At 39.7% G+C, this 23071-nt stretch overlaps 1 protein-coding gene across 1 annotated transcript; it reads right to left on the bottom strand.

The window, feature by feature from the left end:
- Nucleotides 1-9399: 9399 nt before the first annotated feature.
- RPL5 (ribosomal protein L5) lies at nt 9400-10414 on the bottom strand. The gene has a single exon (XM_011991517.1). The coding sequence runs from the start codon at nt 10343-10345 to the stop codon at nt 9455-9457; it is 891 nt and encodes a 296-aa protein (XP_011846907.1). The 5' UTR covers nt 10346-10414; the 3' UTR covers nt 9400-9454.
- Between the last annotated feature and the right edge of the window lie 12657 nt (nt 10415-23071).

The raw sequence follows: 23071 nt of genomic DNA on the forward strand, positions 1-23071 counted from the left end.
GTTCCAGCTCCCCTCCAAAAACGAAACAAAACTAGAAAACCCTGTAGCTCTCTATCTTCTCTCGTTTCCTCTGGGTCTGTAACATGGTTGCCATACTCCAATTTCTCTTCATTTCTCTCAATGTTCAGAGTCACATTTTTCAAGCCCTCAACAGCTTCCTTTCTTAATCTATACATTCATTTTGCTGGAATGTATTCTCAGGTAACTTTCTAGAAAATGCTATACAGGAGGTACAATTCTGCTTTCATATCTGAAAATGCCTTTATTCAACTTTTCATTTAACTAATAAATTGGCTGGGTATAAAATTCTAGGTCAAATACTATATTACTCAAAATAGAATCTGTGGGTTTTTTCTAGAATCTGTTAGCATCTACTTTTTATTCTTGGTGCTCTGAAAGTTTTCAGTGGTGTGTCTATGTGTGGGTCTTTTTGATTCATTTGTTCTGGGCATTCATTGGGCCTGTTGGGGCTCTGAAAACAGCAGTCAAAAATACAGTGCTTTAACATGTTAAACTAATGAAGCAGACTTAAGGTCTCTCTCTGATTTTCTCCACCTCTCTTTCTCTCTGATCCTCTTTCCGAATGTACAGAGAGGAACTCTCTCTGCAATTTTTTTTTTTTTTAAAGAGTTTTGCTCTGTCACCCAGGATGGAGTGCAGTGGTGTGATCTCAGCTCACTGCAACTTCTGCCTCCCTGAACCTCCCACCTCAGACCCCCAATTTCACTGTCAAGTACCTGGGACTACAGGTCTGTACCACCACACCTGGCTAATTTTTGTTATTTTTTGTAGAGACAGGGTTTTGCCATGTTGCCAAGGCTGACCTGGAACTCCTGGGCTCAAGCAGTCCTCCTACCTCTGGCTTCCAAAGTGTTGAGATTACAGCCATGAACCACCGGAATTTTCTTATCTGACCCAGGAAACTTCTTTCCAAAAGAAGTGCAGTTGTCTTAAGACTCCTTCCCTAGGAATCTCACCAACTAACCAGGAAAGATTAACCACTGGAGAGAAGAAACAGCGGATCATCACCACATCCACACAGACTATTAATCTGTTCTTCTGAGAGTAGCACAGAGAGATTACCTGGGGAACTTAATCTGCATAATAAGACAACTTTTGTTCACAGTGAAGTTCCACCCCTAGCCTTCCCACCACCTCCTGCAGAGCTCAAAGGAAGTTTTTCCCAGGCCATTGTTCTTTGTGCTCATTCATTTCCCCTGAAAATCATTTACTCCCATACCCATCATTCTCCATCTCCCCTTCCTCTATGATAAAGGATATATAACCCTCATTGGGTTATTGGGTAGTCATTCTCATGGGATTTTCCTGTGCTTCGGCATGTTAAATAATTTTTTCCCCCTCAGCGATCCTTGTTCTGATGTTAAAGAAATTTTGTATGTCTTTTTCTCCTATTAATCTGTCTTTTTTTTCAGTTCATTTTCAGTGAACCTTCAATGGATGGAGAGGAGGCTTTCCTCCACCCCTACAGGCCATATCAATCCAAGACACGTGCTCTTCTAAATTTTAGAAAATTCTACTATTTTTTTTTTTTCTTTTGAGATAGGGTCTCACTTTGTCATCCAGGCTGGAGTGCAGTGGCATGATCTCCACTTACTGCAGCCTCAATCTCCTGGGCTCAAGCAATCCTCCCACCTAGGCCCCTCGAGTAGCTGGGACTACAGGTGCACACCACCATGCCAGCTAATTTTTGTAGAGACGGGCGTTTGCCATTTTGCCAAGGCTGGTCTTGAACTCCTGAGCTCAGATCTGCCCATCTTTGCCTCCTAAAGTGCTGGAATTACAGGTATAAGCTGCCATGCCCGGCCTTGTACTGTTCTTTTATAACTTCTATTGAGGTTCAGAAAATGATGACCCAAAATATGATGCTTTGACATGATGAGTGCTTTGAGTTAAAGAAAATTGAAAGACCTAAGAAATAAGCCACAGAATCAAGGTCTCTTTCTGACATTTCCCCAGCCTCATCTTTCTGATCCTTTTTCTGGAAGCAATGAGAAGGACTCTCTCTAGAAGTTTCTTTATCTTATTGAAAAAAACTTCTGAAGGAAACACAATTGTCTTAAAACCCCCTCCTAGGAATCTCATCAAATAACCAGGAAAGATTAACCACTAAAAGTTGTCGCCACACCTGAACAGAGTTTTCATCTGTTCTTCTGAGAACAGTTCCAAGAGATTACCTAAGAAACTTTATCTACATAATAAGACAACCTTTGTTCTTGCATAGTTTCACCTCTCACCTTCCATGTTAGTCCCATCCAGCTTTCAAAGGTAATCATTTATAAAATAGTGTCTGCCTCCCAGGTTCAAATATCACTCTCCTATGAAGAGAATATTTAAGCCTCAACCATCTGGCCTCTCTTTGAGTCTCATGCTTTTGTATGGCTCCTGTGTTTATGCACATCAAATGAATTTGTATGCCTTTTTCTCATATTAATCTGTCCATGGTTAGATCATTCCAGCAAACTTTCAGAGTCGGTAGAAGGCAAAGTTTTTCCTCTTCAACACTATGCTTCTTTCCTTTTAACATTTTTCTCTTTTTGAAATTCCTGTCATTTAGATCTCAAATCTTTATATCACCCCTTTAGACCTTTTGTCTTTTTTTAAATCGTATTTTATATTTCTTTTCAAATCTATACTTGGGAGATTTCTTTGACTTCATTATTTAACCTTATTATTGTTATTTTGGAAACCATATTTTTAATTTTAAAATGCTCTTTCTTGTTCCCTGATTGTTTCTTTTTCATAACACCCTCTTCTTGTTTTGCCACTGTGACATATTTTTCTTAGTTTTCTCTAAGGTTTTTAAAAGTTTTTGTTCATTTATTTAATCCTTTTTTCCCCCCATGAATTATCTCTATTTCCTCGAAAATTATGTTTGTCTGTTGATTTATTTGTCCTTTTTCCTATTGCAGACTTTCCTCTCATGTCTGTTTGCTCTTGGATTTTCATTTCTGTTTAAGACTGAGGCAATAAGGAGGCTGATAGAAGATCTTAAGAACATAGAGAGAGCTTGTCCACTGTCAGGGAATGTTGACAATAAGTCATTCTTTATGTTGAGGGTCCTTAAAGGCAGGAATGCAGACGGCTTCACTGTGGACTTCCAAGTCCCATATTGGCTGTCCTAGTTCTCCACAGGCTGTCTATACAGTCTCTTCAGAGACACACTCTCCAGTGTTTTACTGAGAAGAGATTGACACCTGTCTAATCTATACAAGCAAGGGTGTCAACTATTGCACATATAGAACTTCAATGGGTTTCAGCCCCATTTTCCATTACTGCTATCTAGGATCCTTTACATTTCCAGACTGAAGCACCTCTCACCTTCTGTGGAGAGACCTTGAGCTCTTAGCTGCAGCTCACTCCACCCTGCTGTATTAGTCAATATTCATACAACTATTTCTGTTTCCAAGAAATCTGTTGAAATCTCTATAAAGCAGATTCCTGTGTTCTTCTTTATTGTAGGCTTATGACATTTTAATTCCTGAGCTAGAAGATTCCTGAGCTTAAATTGCCATATGGTACTCTATAACATGGTTGTATGTTAAATTGTAGCAAATGTATAAACAATGTTATGATGAAGATCCTGGTAGCTAAATCATTACACATCTCCATAATTTTTTATTTAGAATAAATTGTGAGAAAAATTGCTGCATTAAAATGGAAACAGTTGTGTTTTAAAATAAATTAAACATGCATTTACCTTAGGGTCCAGAAATTCCACTCATAAGTATTTACCCAAAAGAAGTGAAACATAATTCCACACAAAGACTTGTACACAAGTGTTCATAACAAGTTTATTGTATCCATGATGGCTAAAGACCGGAAACAACTCAAATGTTCATCAACTGATTAATGGATAAGCAAATTGTTACACAGTTGTTCCTCCTTATCCACGGTTTCACTTTCTGCAGTTTTAGTTACTTGCAGTGAACTTGGGTCCAAAAATATTAAGTGGAAAATTCCAGAAATAAACAATTTCCAAGTTTTAAATTGCATCCTGTTCTGAGTAGTGCGATAAAATCTCATGCTGGCCGACTCTGTCCTGCCCAGGATGTGAATCATTTCTTTGTCCAGCACATGCACACTATATACACTGCCTGTTAGTCGCTTAATAGCCATCTTGGTTATCAGATTGGCCCTCACAGTATCACAGTACTTGTGTTCAAGGAATCCCTGTTTTACTTAATACTGCCCCCAAAGTGCAAGAGTAGTGATACTGGCATATTATTATAAATGTTCTATTTTACTGTTAGTTATTGTTTACTGTGCCTAGTTTGTAAATTAAACTTTATCATAGGTATGCATGATACCTATCTCAGAAGAAGAAAAATTTGAAAAAAAATATCATTTTTATAAGAGGTCCAAAATGGCTGTAGGTTAGGCATATGGGTAATAGAAGCTAGGCCTACGAATTAAAGCTGAATTCTCACCTGTGAGGCTGGAGTTTGCCAAAATTAAAAACAAATTATTTTTTAATGTATTTGAAATAGAGATGGGATCTCACTATGTTGTATAGGCTGGTCTCAAACTCCTGGTCATAAGTCATCCTCCCACCTCAGCCTCCCAAAGTGCTGGGATTACAGGCATAAGCTGCCATACCCAGCCTTCAGATATTTCACTGACATGTACTTATGGCCATTTTGCCTATCAGATGAAGCACAGAGGCAGGATAGGATCAATCATCCCTCTCCAGAACCTAAGATGCCTACATATGTGTTAAACTTTTACCCTATATAAATCAATAACATATTTTAAGAATGTCACCTTAGCTTCACTGCTTCCTGTTTTCATTTTCTGTGTTACAAAACATATAAATACTGTGCCTCCTGTACCCATTTGGGGATGCCTTCTCGGTGTGCCCTGAGTTTGTGTTTCCAAGCTATAGTTCTTACACTTGGCTCAGAATAAAATTAACTTTGATTTCTTTAAGTCTATAGTTCCAGTTATTTTAACCTTTTGGGTCCACAGATGACATAGTTGGCAGGATTCTAGCAGAATCCATGGACACCCAGGACTCATTCTCTGGGACTCAGCACTTAGTACCAGAATGAACTTATTGTGTTTGAACTGACTCTGGAGGAGCTACTGGGTATACAGGGTGAGTTGCCTGGAATCTGGACCTCTCTCTTTTTTCGGTAGAGGTCTATTTCACTTTATTCTGAATATTTCCAGAATCAGTGAAAGGAATAGTAAATCCTGAGTTTGCTAAATTCTTCCTATGCTTGTTATTATTATTCTAAATTGCTAGGAAGGAAGAAAGGAAAAAGGTCAACTAAGCATTGCTGCAGGTTGGAGTGGCAGTTTCTTTGATCAGCTGAGTGTTTTCAAAGCTCTTTTGTCTGGTCCAACCCTTACATTCTATATGTGAACCACTGAGACAGAATTGCTCTGAAAGTATGGGACACTTCCTTCCTCCAGCCTGAATATCAGGTATTCTTAGGTGACTAAAAATCTTGTGGAGGTACTGCGGGAGATCCCTCCTGACATGTAATTTGGTCCCAAAGGGCTTCACCATCAACAGAAAAATATTTCAATTGCAATAGATCCTCCAGGGGATGCTCATAAAAGTTGGTCACCTCGCATTTGAAGTACCTCACTGCTTCAACAGGTTAGCATCTCCTGAGATGGAGAAGATTAACTCCAGGGTAAGAGCCTGAGAAGTGAAGTTCATAAGCAGCACACTTTTGACCCTGAACACAATTAGTTGGTTGCAGACAAAGGAGAAGGGGGGAGTCTCTTTATGTGCACAATTGGAAAGAGCTGGCTCAGAAACAAAAAGAATGGAATAGTTTTTTCCAGGGGTATTTAGAAGCTTCTAAAAGAGGGAATGATAAAATTGCTTCCATTCAGAAGGTGGGACACAAGATTTTGGAAACTGTTTCTCTACTGCAAAAATTATCTGAAGTTTCCACTGTCTCTCACCTCCTCCTCTGACCATTCCTTCTTCTGATCCTCCAGAACCCTTTTATTCTTTGCTTTCAAAACTGCTGGCCTAGAGTTTACTTCCTCTTCCATAACCCACAGAGGTTTTGACAGCATGCATTAAAGAAAAGCCTGACCCAAGGGGAAAACCTTCAGTGGCCCATACTCGCTGGACCAAGGCAGAACTTAGAGCTCTTACTAAGGAATTTCCAGATCCTACCCAGGATCCTACTGGTTTTACGTAGGAGTTTAGTCTAGTCATAAGAAAATATGAATCTTGGCCATTTAGCTCTGTGTCAGTTGGTTCACATGTTAGTATCTGAAAGAAAAGCAAGGGAATGGGTGTCAAAGGCTGACTGGAAAGATCCACTAAACAATTTTCTTTTTTTTTTCTTTTAAAGTTGAGATCTGACTCTGCTGCCCAGGCAGGTGTGCAGTGCAGTGCTGTGGTGTGATTATGGCTCATTGTAGCCTTTAACTCCTGGGTTCAGATGATCTTCCCACCTTAGCCTCTTGAGTACCTGGGACTACAGGCATGCATCACCACACCTGGCTAATTTTTTTAAATTTTAAACTTTTTAATTTTTTTTGAGATGGAGTCTTGCTCTGTTGCCAGGCTGCAGTGCAGTGGCACAATCCCGGCTCACTGCAACCTCCGCCTCCCAGGTTCAAGTGATTCTCCTGCCTCAGCCTCCTGAGGAGCTGGGATTACAGGCACGTGCTGCCACACCCAGCTAATTTTTGTATTTTTAGTAGAGACAGGGTTACACCATGTTGACCAGGCTGGTCTCAATCTCCTGACCTCATGATCTGCCCATCTCGGCCTCCCAAAGTGCTGGGATTACAGATGTGAGCCACTGCACCTGGCTAATTTTAAACATTTTTTGTAGAGATAAGGTCTTACTATGTTGCCTAGGCTGGTCTCTAACTCTTGGCCTCAAATGATTCTCCTGCATTGGCCTCCCAAGTCGCTGGGATTGTAGGCGTGAGCCACCACACCCAGCCTGAGAAATTATCTTCATAAACAAACAGCTGGAGACCAGGCAAAAGCTTGAGAACTGACAAACCATTTAGCCTAAACAATTCACCTGATATTTCCTAAGACCTCTGACTGGTCTAAAGTCCAGCAATGTAAACAAAAACCAAACAAGATCTATGAAAAGATTTGAAAGGGTTTTAGACAATATTTGGAAATGAATGAAGAGAGTGTAAGGAATCATCAGAATGATTCTATTTTAATTTTAACCTTCTTTAAGAGATTGGATGAGCAACTGGCCAAGGTGGTCAAAATGCACCAAATAAACTGGGATTGTGTGCACAGTTTGGAGCTGGTGAAACTTGCTGATAAATTGGCCAGTTATACAGAATAAGAAAGACAACAAAACGGCTAAAATAATGAATTTACAGATTCAACAACTTACTGCTCAGTTTACCTGATCTAAACAGAGGCCTTGCTTTCAAAAAACATCTTTAGATGTTTGTTGTTATTGCAAGAAAACAGGACATCTAAAGAAAAATTGCAGAGGCCGGGTGTGGTGGCTCCTGCCTGTAATCCCAGCACTTTGGGAGGCTGAGGCGGGTGGATCACGAGGTCAGGAGATGGAGACCCTCCTGGCTAACATGGTGAAACCCCATCTCTACTAAAAACACACACAAAAAAATTAGCTGGGCGTGGTGCCAGGTGCCTGTAGTCCCAGCTACTTGGGAGGCTGAGGCAGGAGAATGGCGTGAACTCGGGAGGCAGAGCTTGCAGTGAGCCGAGGTCGTGCCACTGCACTCCAGCCTGGGTGACAGAGCAAGACTCCATCTCAGGAAAAAAAAAAAAAAAAAAGAAAAGAAAAGAAAAATTGCAGAATACTGAAATGGGCACAGCAACAAAAGGAAGAAAAGGAAAATAGGAATAGGGTCTCCAAGGGAATCAAGAGGGCTTTCCCTTTTCTTTTGCAATACTTTGCAGGAAGTGAAACTATGTATAAATGGAGAATAAATGAAAGCATTAGTTGACATGGGAGCTACCCTTTCTGTTCTCAACCCTACCTTTTTAAAGAATGTTCTTCCTCAGAGTAATCAAACAGTTCAAATGGTAGGGATATCTACTCAACTAGTGACTATATGCAAATCAGAATCTCTGCCTTTCCAGTAGGGAAATTTAGATGGACATCCTTCTTTTCTTTGGAGCCTTCTACACCAATACATCTTATGGGAGGAGATTTTCTAGAACTTTATAATGCTCATATTTCTTTTTCAAAAAGAAGAAAAATGTTTTTAAAAAATAACTGAAAGAGGATTGATTCAAAATGATAAATCAGAAAATTCAGAGCAGATAGTCATCCAAATTCAATCATCAAGTATTAAGACAAAAAAAGAACTTGATGCTTTCCTTCTTTATTATTTATTTATTTATTTAGAGATGGAGTCTCACTCTGTCACCCAGGCTGGAGTGCAGTGGCATAATCTCAGCTCACTGCAACCTCTGCCTCCAGGGTTTAACCAATTCTTCTCCCTCAGCCTCCAAACTAGCTGGGATTACTGATGAACACCACCACACCCAGCTAATTTTTTTGTATTTTTAGTAGAGACAGGGTTTCACCATGTTGGCCAGGCTTGTTTAGAACTCCTGATCTCAAGGGATCCGCCCACCTTGGCTTCCCAAAGTGCTAGGATTACAGATGTGAGCCACCATGCCCAGCCATCTTGATGCTTTATTAAGCCAAATCCCTAATTATTTATGGTCTGAATCATCTACCAATGTCATTAAAATCTTAACAGCTACCCCAATGTGGACATGAATGGATCCAAATAAACCATTTCCACTTCCAAATATTAAACAATATCAGGAGTAACAATAGAAATAAAATCAATAATCAAACATTTTATTGATAAAGGATGGATTATCCCTTCCACCAGTCCTTGTAATACTCCCATCCTCCCAGCATGAAAACCTAATGGGAAGGAATGGAGCTTTGTACAAGATTAGAGAACCATTAACAAGATTGTGATTCCCCATCATTCAGTAGCCCCAAATCCCTACACACTCCTTTATTTAATATACCAGTAGGCAGTGAATTTCACTAACTGATTTATGCAGTGCTTTTTGTTTTTTAGCATACCAGTAGATCCCGACAGTCAATATTTGTTTGCCTTTATCTGGAATGGCTGTCAATATACCTGGACTGCTATGCCTCAAGGTTACACTGGAAGCCCAACTATATTTCAAAATATTAAGGGCTGAGATGACTGAGCTAAATTTTGAGGAAAATTCCACTCTACTTCAGTATGTGGATGATTTCTTGTTATGCTTTTCCATTCTACATGATTGTAAAAATCACACCCTGTAGTTGCTGGAACAATTAGCTAAAACAAGACATAAGTTATCTAAAGAAAAATTCCAATACTTCTTAACAGAAATAAAACATTTGGGACATTTAATTTCTTTCTTTTTTTTTTTTTTTTTAGTTTCTGTCTGTAAGTTTATTGCCTATATCTGAAAAATCATCATAGAAAATTGTTTGGTTTAGCTCTCAGCAGCCCGCTCCTGAGCTCTGAGGAAGCTTGCCTTCTTTTGAGCTACCTGATCCTTCTTCTGAGCAAGGGACATTTTGGGACGGTTCCACCTCTTCTTTTTAACTTCTTTCTTGGGCTTCTTTTCATAGACTGGATTCTCTCGTATAGCAGCATGAGCTTTCTTATACACCTCCTCCATGTCTGGAGTTACACTGTTCTTTATGTATTGAAAGAACTGTTTCTTGTAAGCATCTTCATCTTCTTCCATTAAGTAGCGCATGTAATCTGCAACATTCTGGCCCATGATGTGCTTCCGGTGTACTTCTGCATTAAATTCCTTGCTTTCAGAATCATAACCAGGGAATCGTTTGGTACTGTGAGGGATAGACAAGCCTCCATCCACAGCTCCCTTCAGGGCACCAAAAACTTTATTGCCAGTGGTAGTTCTGGCAAGGCCTGCATCCAAATAGCAGGTAAAGGCACCTGGCTGACTATCAATGCTTTCCACATTGTATTCATCGCCAGTTACCTCCACTTGGCCTTCATAGATCTTGTCCATGCCAAACCTATTGAGAAGCCTGCGGGCCAGCAGCAGGCCAGTACAATATGCTGCAGCATAATTTGTCAGGCCAACTTTCACACCATATTTTGGCAGTTCGTGTGCATATGCCGTGCAGACTATCATATCTACCTCTATACGGGCATAAGCAATCTGACAAATGATATCTCTGTTTGTTACACAAACTATCATCCTGTATTTGGGTGTGTTGTATTTATTTTTATCCTGTATCACCAAGCGTTTCCGAGCATAGTAATCAGTTTTACCCTCTCGTCGTCTTCTAAATTTCACTTGGTATCTCTTAAAGTAGGCCTTATTCTTAACAACTTTAACAAACCCCATCCTGCGGAACAGAGACCCGCATCCGCCACTCGACAGAGACCTGCAGGCCCAGCAGCTCTAGGGGCGGGAATAGGGGGACATTTAATTTCTAAGGAGGAAATACATATAAATTCAGATCAAGTAACTGGAATTCTTGCATACCCAACTCCAAAGACCGAAAGACAGCTTAGGAGTGTTTTAGGCTTAGCTGGCTGCTGATACAGTTAGATACCCAATTTTTCTCCCATGGAACAGTCTTTATATGCATTGATGAAAGATCAACCTGACCCCGTACATTGGATATCCTAAGAACAAATAACTATTCAATAAATAAAGGAAAATCTTACAAGGGCCCCTGCTTTGAGCCATCCAAATTATCAGCTACCATTTTTCTTTTTTGTTTATGGAAGCCATGACATCATCCTGGGTGTTCCAGCCCCAAAACACAGGGGAAAATATAGAACTACTGGCTCTGATAGTCAGCAATAGACTCTATAGCTCATGGGCTGCCCCCTTGTTGGAGGGCCATTTCAGGCATTATCATGTTTCTCAAGGCTACTCAGGAAACTGTAATGGAGGCTCCCTTGACTATATATGTACTTCATTCTGCAGAAGCTTTTTTGAATTCACATCATACACAATATTTTTCTGTCAATTGATTGGCTTTATTACAATGTACTTTTATTCTCTGCTCCACACATTACTCTCTCTTGCTGTAATAGTCTTAATCTCACAGGTTACTTCTTGAAGCACCTGAGGAGATTACCTCATGAAAAACAGCATACACTCTATATGCTGTATAGTTCTATTACTAATAGAACAGCTTTTGATGCCCAGTCAGAATTTACAGGAGATACCACAACAAAATGCTGATGTTACCTGGTCCACAGATGCATCATATCTAAAGGATAAATTTGAAAAATACCAAACAGGCTATGTCATTGTGTCTCATGTAGACATCATAGAGAGCAATTTCTTGCCTAAAGTAAAGTCAGCACAGTTGGCTGGATTAATAGTACTCACCAGAGGTTGTCTAACTGGCCAACAGTCAAATAACTAATATTTATACTGACAGCCATTACACTTTTGGTGCAGCTCATGTCTTTGGAATGTTATGGAAACAGCGAGGTTATTTAACCTCCTTTGGACATCCTATTAAGCATGGCTCTCAAGTTTCTGATCTTCTGGAAGCCATCCAGTTACCAAAAAAAAAAATTGGCTATTGTTAAGAGTCCTGGACATTCCAAACACGAGTCCCTGGAGTAAAGCAAATAATTTTGCTGATGCTGAGAAAAAAAAAAAATTAGCTTAATGCTAATATTAAATGAAACTGTAGAGATGGCCATGTTTAAAGTGAAGGGGCTCAAGAAAAGACTCCAAAGCGGAAAAAGCAAATATGACTAACTAAGGGAGAATGCTTTTCCCCCAACTTGCAAAATATAATATAGACCCAGTGACAGAAAAGCAAATCCCTATTTTGCCTTTGGGATATCAATTTCCTGTATTACAACATGTCCATGAACTCATTCACTGGGGACCTGAGAAAATATTTGCCTGGGGAAAACACTATCACTGGAAACCCTCACCCACAGTAGTTCATAAGGTTTATGCTAAATGTCCAATTTGTCCTATATGTAATCCAGAAAAGCCTCTTCTAGATCTCAAGGGCATTTAGCTTTGCCCACTGGCCCTTTCAATATTTGACAAATGGATTTTATCCACTTACCTCCAGCTCAGGGTTATAAATATGTATTGGTTATGATTTATATGCTCTCTCATTATGTTGAAGAATTTCCTTGAGAAAAAGCCACAGTGTAAGCAGTAGGAAAATGTTTGTTGGAATGGATAATTTCCTTTTGAGGAATTCTTTCCAAATTACATAGAAATAGGGAACTCATTTTACTGAATAGATAATTCACTCAATTTGTATAATCTGGCCTATTCTCCAATATTTTTATTGTACATCCCATGCCCAGTCTTCTGATTGGTGGAATGAACATATCGAAAATAAAACCCAGCTAGAAAATTATCGAAAGCTTTTCCTATTTCTTGGCTCAAGGCTCTTCTACTGGTTTTGCTTAATCTAAGAGCAGCTCCTTCTAGAATAATACATCAATTATTTCATGAGATAATTACAGGTTGACCTATGAAAGTGAATGGCAGTTTGTATGAACCAACTTTACTGAAAGAAGATATACTCCATTATTTAAAAAGCTTAACTAAACTTCTTTTCCAAAAAAACTAAATTGTAAAAAGAGCCTTAAATGCAATAGAGGCAGGACCTGGGACATTAAGACAAGTTGAGAATGTATTTAATGAAGAAAGACATTTACAAGAAAAGTTGATACTTACCAACCTAAGTAGAATAAAAAGCATACTCTTTCAGAAGGAAAGTGAGGGTTGAGAAGCTGCATGGAAAGATAATGATGCTATTGCTAAATGGGTGAATCAAACTGCCCAGCTAACAAGGGACTATGCCAAAGCCCAACAATCAGAAAACGCATGGGTTCAGACTCAACAAGGTTATTGACCATGCTAATCCAAATGGAAGCAGAAGTGGCCTCTAAAACATGGCCAGTCATTTTGGATGCAGAAGCACAAGGTATACATTTATGGAAAACATATGGGCCCTCTTCTTCCTGGAAAATTGCTACCAGGGTACACAGCCTGTACTCTTAGGGCTTCAGCAACCCACATAGGCAGTAACCAGAAATATAATGCAGTACAGCTAGCAGAAATAAGGATCATTTTTAATAATACCCTTGTTCTCCCAAAGGGCAGTTGATGGAACCATACTAAATAATAATATTTGGAATCCAATTTCAGTTTTAGATTACAAACAAATTCAGGAAGAGTGGTTCTGTCCCCAAAACATCTGGACTCCTGAGATCATGGAAACATGGTTCCTAATTTTTACCCTATTCAAAATAATATATAGGAAGTGCATATTTTTATTTGGAAGTGAAGACAAATAAGACTATAAGTGTTTTAGATCTTACTTGAAAGCAGACAGTATTTGATTTAAATTATACTGCCATTTAGTGTACTACTGGATTCATAGGAAAGCTACCTTTAGGACAGAATAGCCCATAGAATAATGAGGACACTGATAATCAAATATTTTTGGCAATTGGAACTCAACCCTCTTCAAGTTGTACTCCCAACAGAAAATGAATGGTAAGTTAAGTAATTAGATATTATAAATCATCAGTTAATTACAGTTCTGGATAAATCCACTCAAATATATCATAAAGTACATATATAAGCAAAGGGAGAAGGATGATTATTCTATTAAGCACAAACTATCAAAAGGTATGTTCAGGGTTTTTTCTATAATATGTTATTTCTTTTCTTCATTGTCTTTAGCTAAATGAACCTCTCAGTTCTTCACTGTATTGTTTATTATTTTAATATTCCTGTTACAAATGTTATAAATGCTGCAGAAATTGCAAATATCATAGAAAGAATAGAATTCCAGCTAAAATTATGTTAGTTCATCAATTTGAACTAATAGCCATAGAATGTAAGTAAAGGCAGTCTTCTATGGCCCATTTTGTCCCACACACTCCCTCCTCTACTTCTGACCAAATGGGGAAGGGCTTCTCATTAACTTTTGTTTAGCCCTAAAGTCCCAAGGCTTACAAAAGACATCAAGCTGGATATTCTTCCACCTGACTCCTCAAGGTCCCTCACCAGTATGATTGACCATGTAATGGATCATTGCCCCTAAAGAATCTCTCCTAAGGAAATAATCCTAATTGCAATCCTGATCTTATTTCTCCCTATGCTAATGAGGATACATTAGCATAAAACAAGGGGCTTTGGCATTCCAGAAGGAAAAATAGGAGCCTCTGCATCTTCACTGGAAAACCAGATGATAGCACTTCATGTAGCGGTGAACAATAGCCTAAGGACATTTTGGAATTCTGATTTGATCCCGCATGCCCTACCATTCTAAACAAATGAGACCTGTTCTCTTCAAATTTCTTATTATTTGGTCTTCCTACCCCACCCCAAGTTACAGCCACAGTGATTAGTTCGGTGTTTATTCTTCCAGATTATCTAATAAATATACTAATATGTATCTGTGCATACAATTTTTGTGGATGTGGAATGTTACTACATACATATTCTTGCAACTTGATTATAACATTTTTAAGGTTTTTGGCTCCTACAAAGGGCCATTGCTTTCCCCCAGAGGGAGGGCTTAGCAAAGAACCCTGCATATAATAGGTCTTTACATGTTAGATGCAGTGTCTTTCTTTGCTGATGAGCATTTCCTCTTACACCAAAAGACAATATTTTAATAGGTTGGGTGTAGTGGCTTGTGCCTGTAATCCCAACACTTTGGGAGGCCCAGGAGGGAGGATCGCTTGAGGCCTCGAGTTAGAGACCAGCCTGGCCAACAATTTTACATATTTTTTTAATTAGCTGGGTGCGAATTTTTAGTAGTCTCAGCTACTTGGGAGGCTGAGACAGGAGAATTGCTTGAGCCTAGGAGTTAGAGGTTATAGTGAGCTAGGATCACACCACTCCACTCTAGCGTGAGTGACAGTGAGATCATTTCTCCAAAAAGAGAGAAAGATAGTGGAAGAAAAAATAAAGGGAGGGAGGGAGGCAGGGAATATTTAACAACATTTGCTGGTATTATTTTTACTAAAATCACACATTCTCTAACTTTTAGCCTAAGTTCTTGCAGCCTAAATTCTTTCTACTACTGAAAGGAAAGCAGGACTCAGTGGGACTCTGGGTGGTAGTTGAGACTGAGCAGTGACTTGGTGTGGATTAAGGATGCCCAAACAGTGCCCAAAAAAATGAAGTTATAGGAATATTTGAACAGGGAGTGGCAATGGTCTATCTCTGCCAGCCAGAAGAGGCTCCGGTCCCCACAGTCAACTCAGATTAACAGCAGATTTCTCAGCAGAAACCTTACAAGCCAGTGGGATTGGGGTCTAATCTTTAGCCTCCTTAAACAAAATAATTGTCAGCCAAGAATTTTATATCCAGCAAAACTAAGCTTCATACCTGAAGGAAAGATAGTCTTTTTTCAGACAAACAAATGCTGAGAGAATTTGCCACTACCAAACCACTACTATAAGAAATGCTAACAGGAGTTCTAAGTCTTGGAACAAAACCTCACAATACACTGAAATAGAAGCTCCTTAAAGCATAAATCTCACAGGGCCTATAAAACAATAACACAATGAAAAATAACAGGGTATTTAGGCACTAACTAACATGATAAATAGAACAGTACCTCACATCTCAATACTAATGTTGAATGGAAAAGTTCTAAAAGCTCCACTTAAAAGATGCAGAATGGCAGAATGGATAAAAATTCACCAACCAAGGATCTACTGACTTCAAGAGACTCACCTAATACGTAAGGACTCACATAAACTTAAAGAGGTGGAAAAAGACGTTCCACACAAATGGAAACCAAAAGCAAGCAAGCAGGAGTAGCTATTCTTACATCAGACAAAACAGACTTTAAAGCAACAACAGTAAAAAAAGACAAAGAAGGACATCATATAATGATAAAAGGATTAGTCCAACAGGAAGACATTACATTCCTAAATATATAAGCACCTAACACTGGAGCTCCCAAATTTATAAAACAATTACTACTAGACCTAAGAAATGAGATAGATGGCAACACAATAATAGTGAGGGACTTCAATACTCCACTGACAGCACTAGACAGGTCATTAAGACAGAACATCAACAAAGAAACAATGGATTTAAACTATACCCTAGAACAAATGGACTTAACAGATATTTACAGAACATTCTACTGAACAACTGAAGAATATGTATTCTTCTCATCAGCACATGGAACATTCTCCAAGATAGACCATATGATAGGCCACAAAACAAGTCTTAATAAATTTAAGAAAATTGAAATCATATCAAGTATCTTCTCAGACCACAGTGTAATAAAACTGGAAATAAACTCCAAAAGGAACTCTCAAAACAATGCAGATACATGGAAATTAAATAATCTGCCCTTGAATGATCTTTGAGTTAACAATGAAATCAAGATGGAAATTTAAAAATTCTTTGAGCTGAATGATATTAGTGACACAACTTATCAAAACCTTTGGGATACAGCAAAAGTGGTGCTAAGAGGAAAGTTCATAGCATTAAATCCCTACATCAAAAAGTTTGAAAGGGCACAAATAGACAATCTAATGTCACACTTTAAGGAACTAGAGAAACAAGAACAAACCAAACCCAAAACCAGCAGAATAAAAGAAATTAACAAGATCAGAGCAGAACTAAATGATTATTCCTCTTTTTACCCACCATCTGTCTCAGATGCCCCTTTTCCTCCATTCCTTCAAGCTTAATGCCAAGCCCACTATATCCAGTCATTGGGGACACAGGGCCTCTGTCAGCTGAGAAATGAAACCCTGCTTCCTCCCCTGACAAGACACGGACAGCTTAATTGTTAAATTATGAGCATTTCTTTAAGAAATAAACTGCAGGAAAAATGTCTTAAAGGGTTACATGGAAGATGTGTGAAGTATAGATCTCTAAACTTAAAAACAATCAGTGTTTCTTAGGTGCAAAAGAATCATCTGGAAAGTGACTGAAAAAATGCAGCTTCCAAGGCCCCATTCTAAGACAGTTGGCTGCAGGGGACAGTGTGAAAAAATCACAGCTGGAGGAACACTGGCCCAGATGATCAACTGAAATGCTCAGTCTTCACACTTAAAAACAGTTTGGAGCAATGCTACATTCAGCTATGGAAGGGTTACTACTCCTTCCTCAGCCTGATGTCAGGTTCAAATTAAGCTTCAGATCATCCATTTCCCCCTGCTGTTTGTCTCAGTGAGTTCTCTCTCAGCCTTGGAAACCTGGAAAGAAAACACCTTTTCCTTCTAACTTAAACATTTTGGTATCTGTGCTTTTGGAGGTTCTGAATTGATCTTGGGCCTTTCTTTGCCCTTCCAGTAGTGCCTCTGGCTACAAATTCAACATTTCTGTGTAAAAAGTCACTCCAAAGCTTAGTGACTTAAAACAATGACATTCATTTATTTTGATTATAAATCTGTAATTTAGGCAAGACTGAGCAGGAATGGCTTTGTCTCTGCTCTCCATGGTTTCAGCTACGGCTACTTAAATGGGAGCTGGAGGACCCACTTTCGAGATCGTTTACTCACATTGCTGGCCAGTTAGAGCTAGCTGTTGGCTAAGAACCCAGCTAAGTGTGTGAGCTGGGTGCTTTGGTTCCTCTCAGCATGGGCCTCTCCACTCCACAGGGGCCTTGGGCTCCCTCCTAGTATTGAGGCTGGGTTACAGGTGTGAGCATTCCCAGGGAGCAAGGCAGAAATGCATGGCACTTTTATGACTTACTAGCTTTGGAAGTCACATCGTATGATTTCCACTATACTATTGTTTCAGGAATTCATAAAGTCCCACTCAGATTCAGGGGAGGAAAAGTAACCTCCACCATTTGATAGAAGAAGTGTCATGGTTACCTTATAAAAATAGTATGCAGATGGGAGATGCTATTGCAGCCATCTTTGGAAAGTACAACCTGTCACCAGACCCTGACCTGTTTTGTATTATGTCTGTGGGTTTTTCTTAAAAGCATGAATGATGCATATTCACTAGTTAATTATTGTTGGTTCTATTCCGTCTCATTTTATCCTCTTCACAATCCTGTGATGTAGCTAGATCTTTTTGTATACATCCAAATATGGTTCACAGACATGTTTGGTATAGCTAGCACATTATTTTAAAAATTGTGAATTCTTACATAAGTATCTGAATTTCTGGCTTCTCTTCACAATCATAAGATTGAATAAATCTAGGCCAAGTTTTCCTCCTAACAGCAGTGAGCTGCAGCTGAGTAGTGATGGCTCCCTAGGTAAAAGCCTATCTTCTCTGTTTGCCACAGTCCCCACCACTCCCTGTTACCACTTAACTCATTACATTTTATGTCTCACAAGCATTTGACTTTGAGGTTTTCCACCTTAGAAAAAATAGGCCCAGATTCTACTATGGAAAATTATAATAGCCTACCCTTCATTTGGCATTTCCAAAGTACTTGCTATAGAAAGCTGCATTTTGGGGTTTCTTTTTTAATCCTCTCTCTCTTTTGGGGAGACCATCAGGTTGCTGTTTCTTGTTTGAAGGGCACCTTCAGCTCTCTACTGACTGCAATGAATGATATGCCCCAACTCCCAGAATGGCCCAGCTGCCCAGTTCTAGCCCTTCCCTTCTAAGCTGGCCCTTTTGGGAATCCCCAAGATGGAGCAGAACTATCCTTAATCCCTTGAATTTGCTATGTTCACGCCTGACCAACACTAGATCCTTATAACTTGGAATTCTCAACAGGAGTAAGGGAAGCTCATACAGGGAGCACCAACGTCAAAGTTTTCTAACACCACAATCTTGCCTAGAGCCAAGTGTGCACACAAAGACCTCCTCTCTGGAAGATAAGTGCCCAGTGTTCATCCACTGTTGAGAACCAATTCTCAATATTCCTAATGTCACAATGCTCGCTTTGTCCTGTCAAAGGCTCTTGATTTTGTTTCCAAAATGTCAACAGGTAACTCTAAGTGTTGATTAAACAAGCAAGAGCATTGCCTAAGGAGAGCATTGGCTGCGCGGTCTTCATCAAGCCCATTAGAGAAGCTCCAGCCTGCACAGAAAGGATAGTCTGTGCCTGACCTGACTAGGCAACTCTGTCTAATCAGGACACTTTCTTCCCCTTTGGCTCTTGGGTTTTTCTTTGGCTCTTTCATGCTGGGAGAACTGCTCACCCTCAGCACTGCTGGTGCTTAGGAGTAGGAAAGGTCTGTGGTTTTACTCCTTTTAACCTTCTGAGTAGGCTCTGCCACCAAAGTAGGACATTCTGGGGCAGGCAGTTCCCCCACTTGATCCTGCTCCATCACATTCCCTGTCCTCCCTTCATCAATAACCATAATCCTAAATTTTATGTTTATTCCCTTACTGTTCATTAGATATTTTACTATCTATTCTGGATACCTATTGCATAACAAAATGCCCCCAAATTTAGTGCTGTCAGTGTTTTTTTTTTCTTTCTTTCTTTACAGATCCATTATTTGGGCAGGATTCTGTAGGGAAAACTCATCACCAATTCATATAGCATCAGCCATGCTGCTCAACTGAGGGCTGTTGGATCCACTTCTAAGATGACTCACTGCTGGCTGGCTGTTAATGCCGGGTTGAGGCCCTGGGGCCTTGGTGTGTCTCCACATTGGCATCTCCATGTGGCCTGGACTTCCTCACAAAATGGTGGATGAGTTCTAAGGGTAAACATCCCAAGATAGAAAACCAGGCAAGAGAGCAAAACTTGCCTTTTGTGACCTAGCCTCAGAAATCACATAGTGTCTATTAATTGAAGCAGTCCCAAATTTGGTCCCACCTGGGTTCAAGGGGAGGAGATACTGACTACACTCTCCTTGATAGGAGGGTAGTAAGGTTCTGGAAGAGAGATGGGACCAGAAATGTTGTTGTAGCCATTTTGGGGAAGTGCAATCCACCACAACACATATGTATGTACTCCTAGGCAATATGCTATTTAATTTTGCATGGTTTACACTTTATAGAAACATCCATACTGAATGTTTTTCTACAACTTTGTTCCCTCAACATTTATGAGTCACTTATATTTCTGGAGTTCATTTTTAGAATTGTGTAATATTTCATTGCAATTATTTGCTACAATTTAGTTGTCTGTTGTTTTGTTGAATGTTTGTGCTTTTTCTATATGTTTCCAACCCTTTTTTTCTATATATTTATGCCTTTTACTATTTTGTACAGCTGCTCTGAACATTCTCATAGAACTTTGCACATGAGCCTAGGGCAAGAATTATCAACCAGGGTGATTTTTAGCAATGTTAGAGGCATTTAGCAAATGTCCTGCACATTTTTTATTTTAATGACTGGGGTAGGAAGCATTGATACTGACATCTAACAGGTAGAGACTATGGATGCTGCTAAATATTCTACAGGAAAGCCCCCTATAACCATTAGCTGGTCCAACATGTCAATAGTGCTGAGGTTGAAAAATCCTAGTTTAGGGTATATATGGAGGAGTAGAATTCTCTCTCGATGATAGGTATTCACAGTTTCAACTTTATAATACTAAATTGTTTACCCAAGTGGTTGAGCAAGTCTATACTTCTACCAAAGGGAGGCTCCACATCCTCTGATAATGTCAGTCTTCTTAGATTTTGCCAATTCATATTTTTTTCCTTCTGAAATGCACGTTTGTATGCTTTGTCCGTTTTTATAGAGTACATTTTTATAGGATTGATTTGTAGGCATTATTTATATATTCTGGATACTAATTCTTTGTTGGTTGTATGTGTTGAAAATATCTCCTCCCAGTCTGTAGCTTATTTTCTCACTTCTTCCTGGTTCTTTTGATGAACAGATGTTCTTAAGCTTCATGTAGTTAAATCCATCAATCTTATACTATCCTTCAAGGCTTGTGATTTAGGGTTATTATTTAAGAAAGAATGTCCTGCCCTGAGGTTATCATTGCTTCCCAAGCCTGGCAGCATTTTGGGGTTTTATCTTTTCCAGCTGGCAAGACCTGGAGTTCCTCTTGCTGACCCCAGAGGTGCCTGGCCTTCCTTATCCTCCACTGTGTTTGCTCAGTCCTTATGAACACTCAGATTGTATTTCCTAATGTACTCCATTTTCTCTGTTGGGCTCTTTCTACAACCTCTCTAGCTCTCTCTACCCGGGACTGGACTCTACTGTCTTGGGGCTGGCCTCAAAATGAACTGACTTATCTGGAACCATAGTGCCCCACTTAGTATCAGCACTGCTGAAGATGTCCCTTAGAGATTAGCCATGCCAGGATTGAGCCCCAGTTTTCTACAGTACTTGGATGGTTTCATTTGCACTCATGTGGAGCATTCTCCTCTAGGGCTAAAATAAAAAATGGGGCAAAGCTGAAGATGCCAGGTGGTCCCCAGGAACATTGCTGCTCACAGGAGGGACACCCCAAGATGAGCCTGTCTGCTTTAACCACATACCTTCTAGCCAGGCCTACCTACCCAGGGCCCCTCAGAGCTGACCATGATTAAAGGACAGCCTTGGTGTGGTTTGCTCCATCCAGGGAAATCATTCAGAGTTGATTTTGCTTCCTTTTCCCTCCATTCCTGTTCTGTACACATCCTGACTTCTGAAATATCCTCTCTTCTGGATCCTTCTCCCATCCTTTAGACTTCACATTCATCTGGGTTTCCCTGGCTTTCACACTCAGTAAGGGCTTTGGGCAAAACCCACCTTTTGGTTCCAGCAGCTCCTGTTTGCCCCAAGAAAGACACCTTATCCTAGTTGAAGTCATGATGACCCAAACCCAAAGACCAAGATAAAGTTGAAGAGATACGATTCCAGGTTCCTAACCTGAACAGTTGTCGAGCTTGGGAGAAGATAAATCTTAAAGTGGGGAATAGGGAGAAGGTGAAAGTAAGAATCTAAAAAGCCAAACAGCAGGAAGAGATAGGAAAGTAGACAGAGGAGGATTTGAGAACCCAAAATGTATGCCTATGATGCAGAGCCAGCATGGGAGGCATTATAATGGCTGAGAACATGGGCTTTGTAGATAGGCGAGGATCTCCCAACCTTACTAGTTGTGTGACCTCAGGCAGGTTATCCTCCCAGAACCCTGTTTTCGTCATCTGTAAAGTGGGGCTTGTGTAATAACTTGCTCAATTGTACGAAGATTAAATGATGATAAATATGTAAAGCATTTGCATAGTATTTAACAGAGTAAGTGTTCAAAATGATGGGCATTATCAATATTAATTGATGTTAATATTAATGCACTAATGAACAGAGGACCAGCTGCCCGGTTCCTTTGTGGCTGTTCTGGCGCACACTGAGGGTCAGCAAATTATGGCCTGTGTATCGAATCCAGCTTATTGGCCATGTGGCCCATGAGCTAAAAGTGATTTTTATATTTGTAAATGGTTGAAAAAAAATCAAAAGAAGAGTATTATTTCATGTGTGAAAATGACATGAAATTCAAACTTCAGTGTCCATAGAGTTTTACTGGAACATAGCCATGGTTGTTTCTTTTGTATTGTCTTATTTTCTGCCTCTCCAAGAAAGTTTGCTGACTCCTGGCATAGGCCTAGTGGACTAGGGGCAGGTGCTTTAGTCAGCTGGACCTTGGAGAACTGGGCAATCTCCTCCACTCCATAGCTCTATACATGCTGGCTACCCTTTTCCTACTGGCCCTCCCCTGGGGTTCCAGAGTCCCTTTTGGTCAAGCCAACTCCACTTGACCCAGGGCATTGAGGTCTAGATTTCTGAACAATGAGCCAAATCATTGCAGAATCATAAGGGGAATCCAGACAAGGCTGTTTTGAGATTAAAATGAAATAAAATGTGTGAAAGTACTTGTAAATGCAAGGGATGTTATTTAGCAAATAATGGTTAAATGGTATCAGTGAGGTTTGGATGCATTTTATTCTTCGTAAATTTAGTAATGTATTTTATGGTCACTTTTAACAAAATGTATTATTAACCAGAATACCCTAATTTCTGTCCAGATCAAAAAAGATTTTAAACCAAATGAAACCATCCACAATGCATGTCAAACCCACCCCCAAAATGGAGTTTTGAGCTTCTAGCCCTTTCTGCAAAGAAAATCCTGGCTCCTCCATCTTGTTTTGTTTTGTTTTGTTTTCCTTTCCTCTTTGCTTCCTGTTTACCATCTCCATTTTCTTTTCCATTCTCTGTGCTTGTGCT

This window comes from Mandrillus leucophaeus, unplaced genomic scaffold, assembly GCF_000951045.1.
Source record: "Mandrillus leucophaeus isolate KB7577 unplaced genomic scaffold, Mleu.le_1.0 Scaffold397, whole genome shotgun sequence".
In the NCBI taxonomy this organism is placed as follows: Eukaryota; Metazoa; Chordata; class Mammalia; order Primates; family Cercopithecidae; genus Mandrillus; species Mandrillus leucophaeus.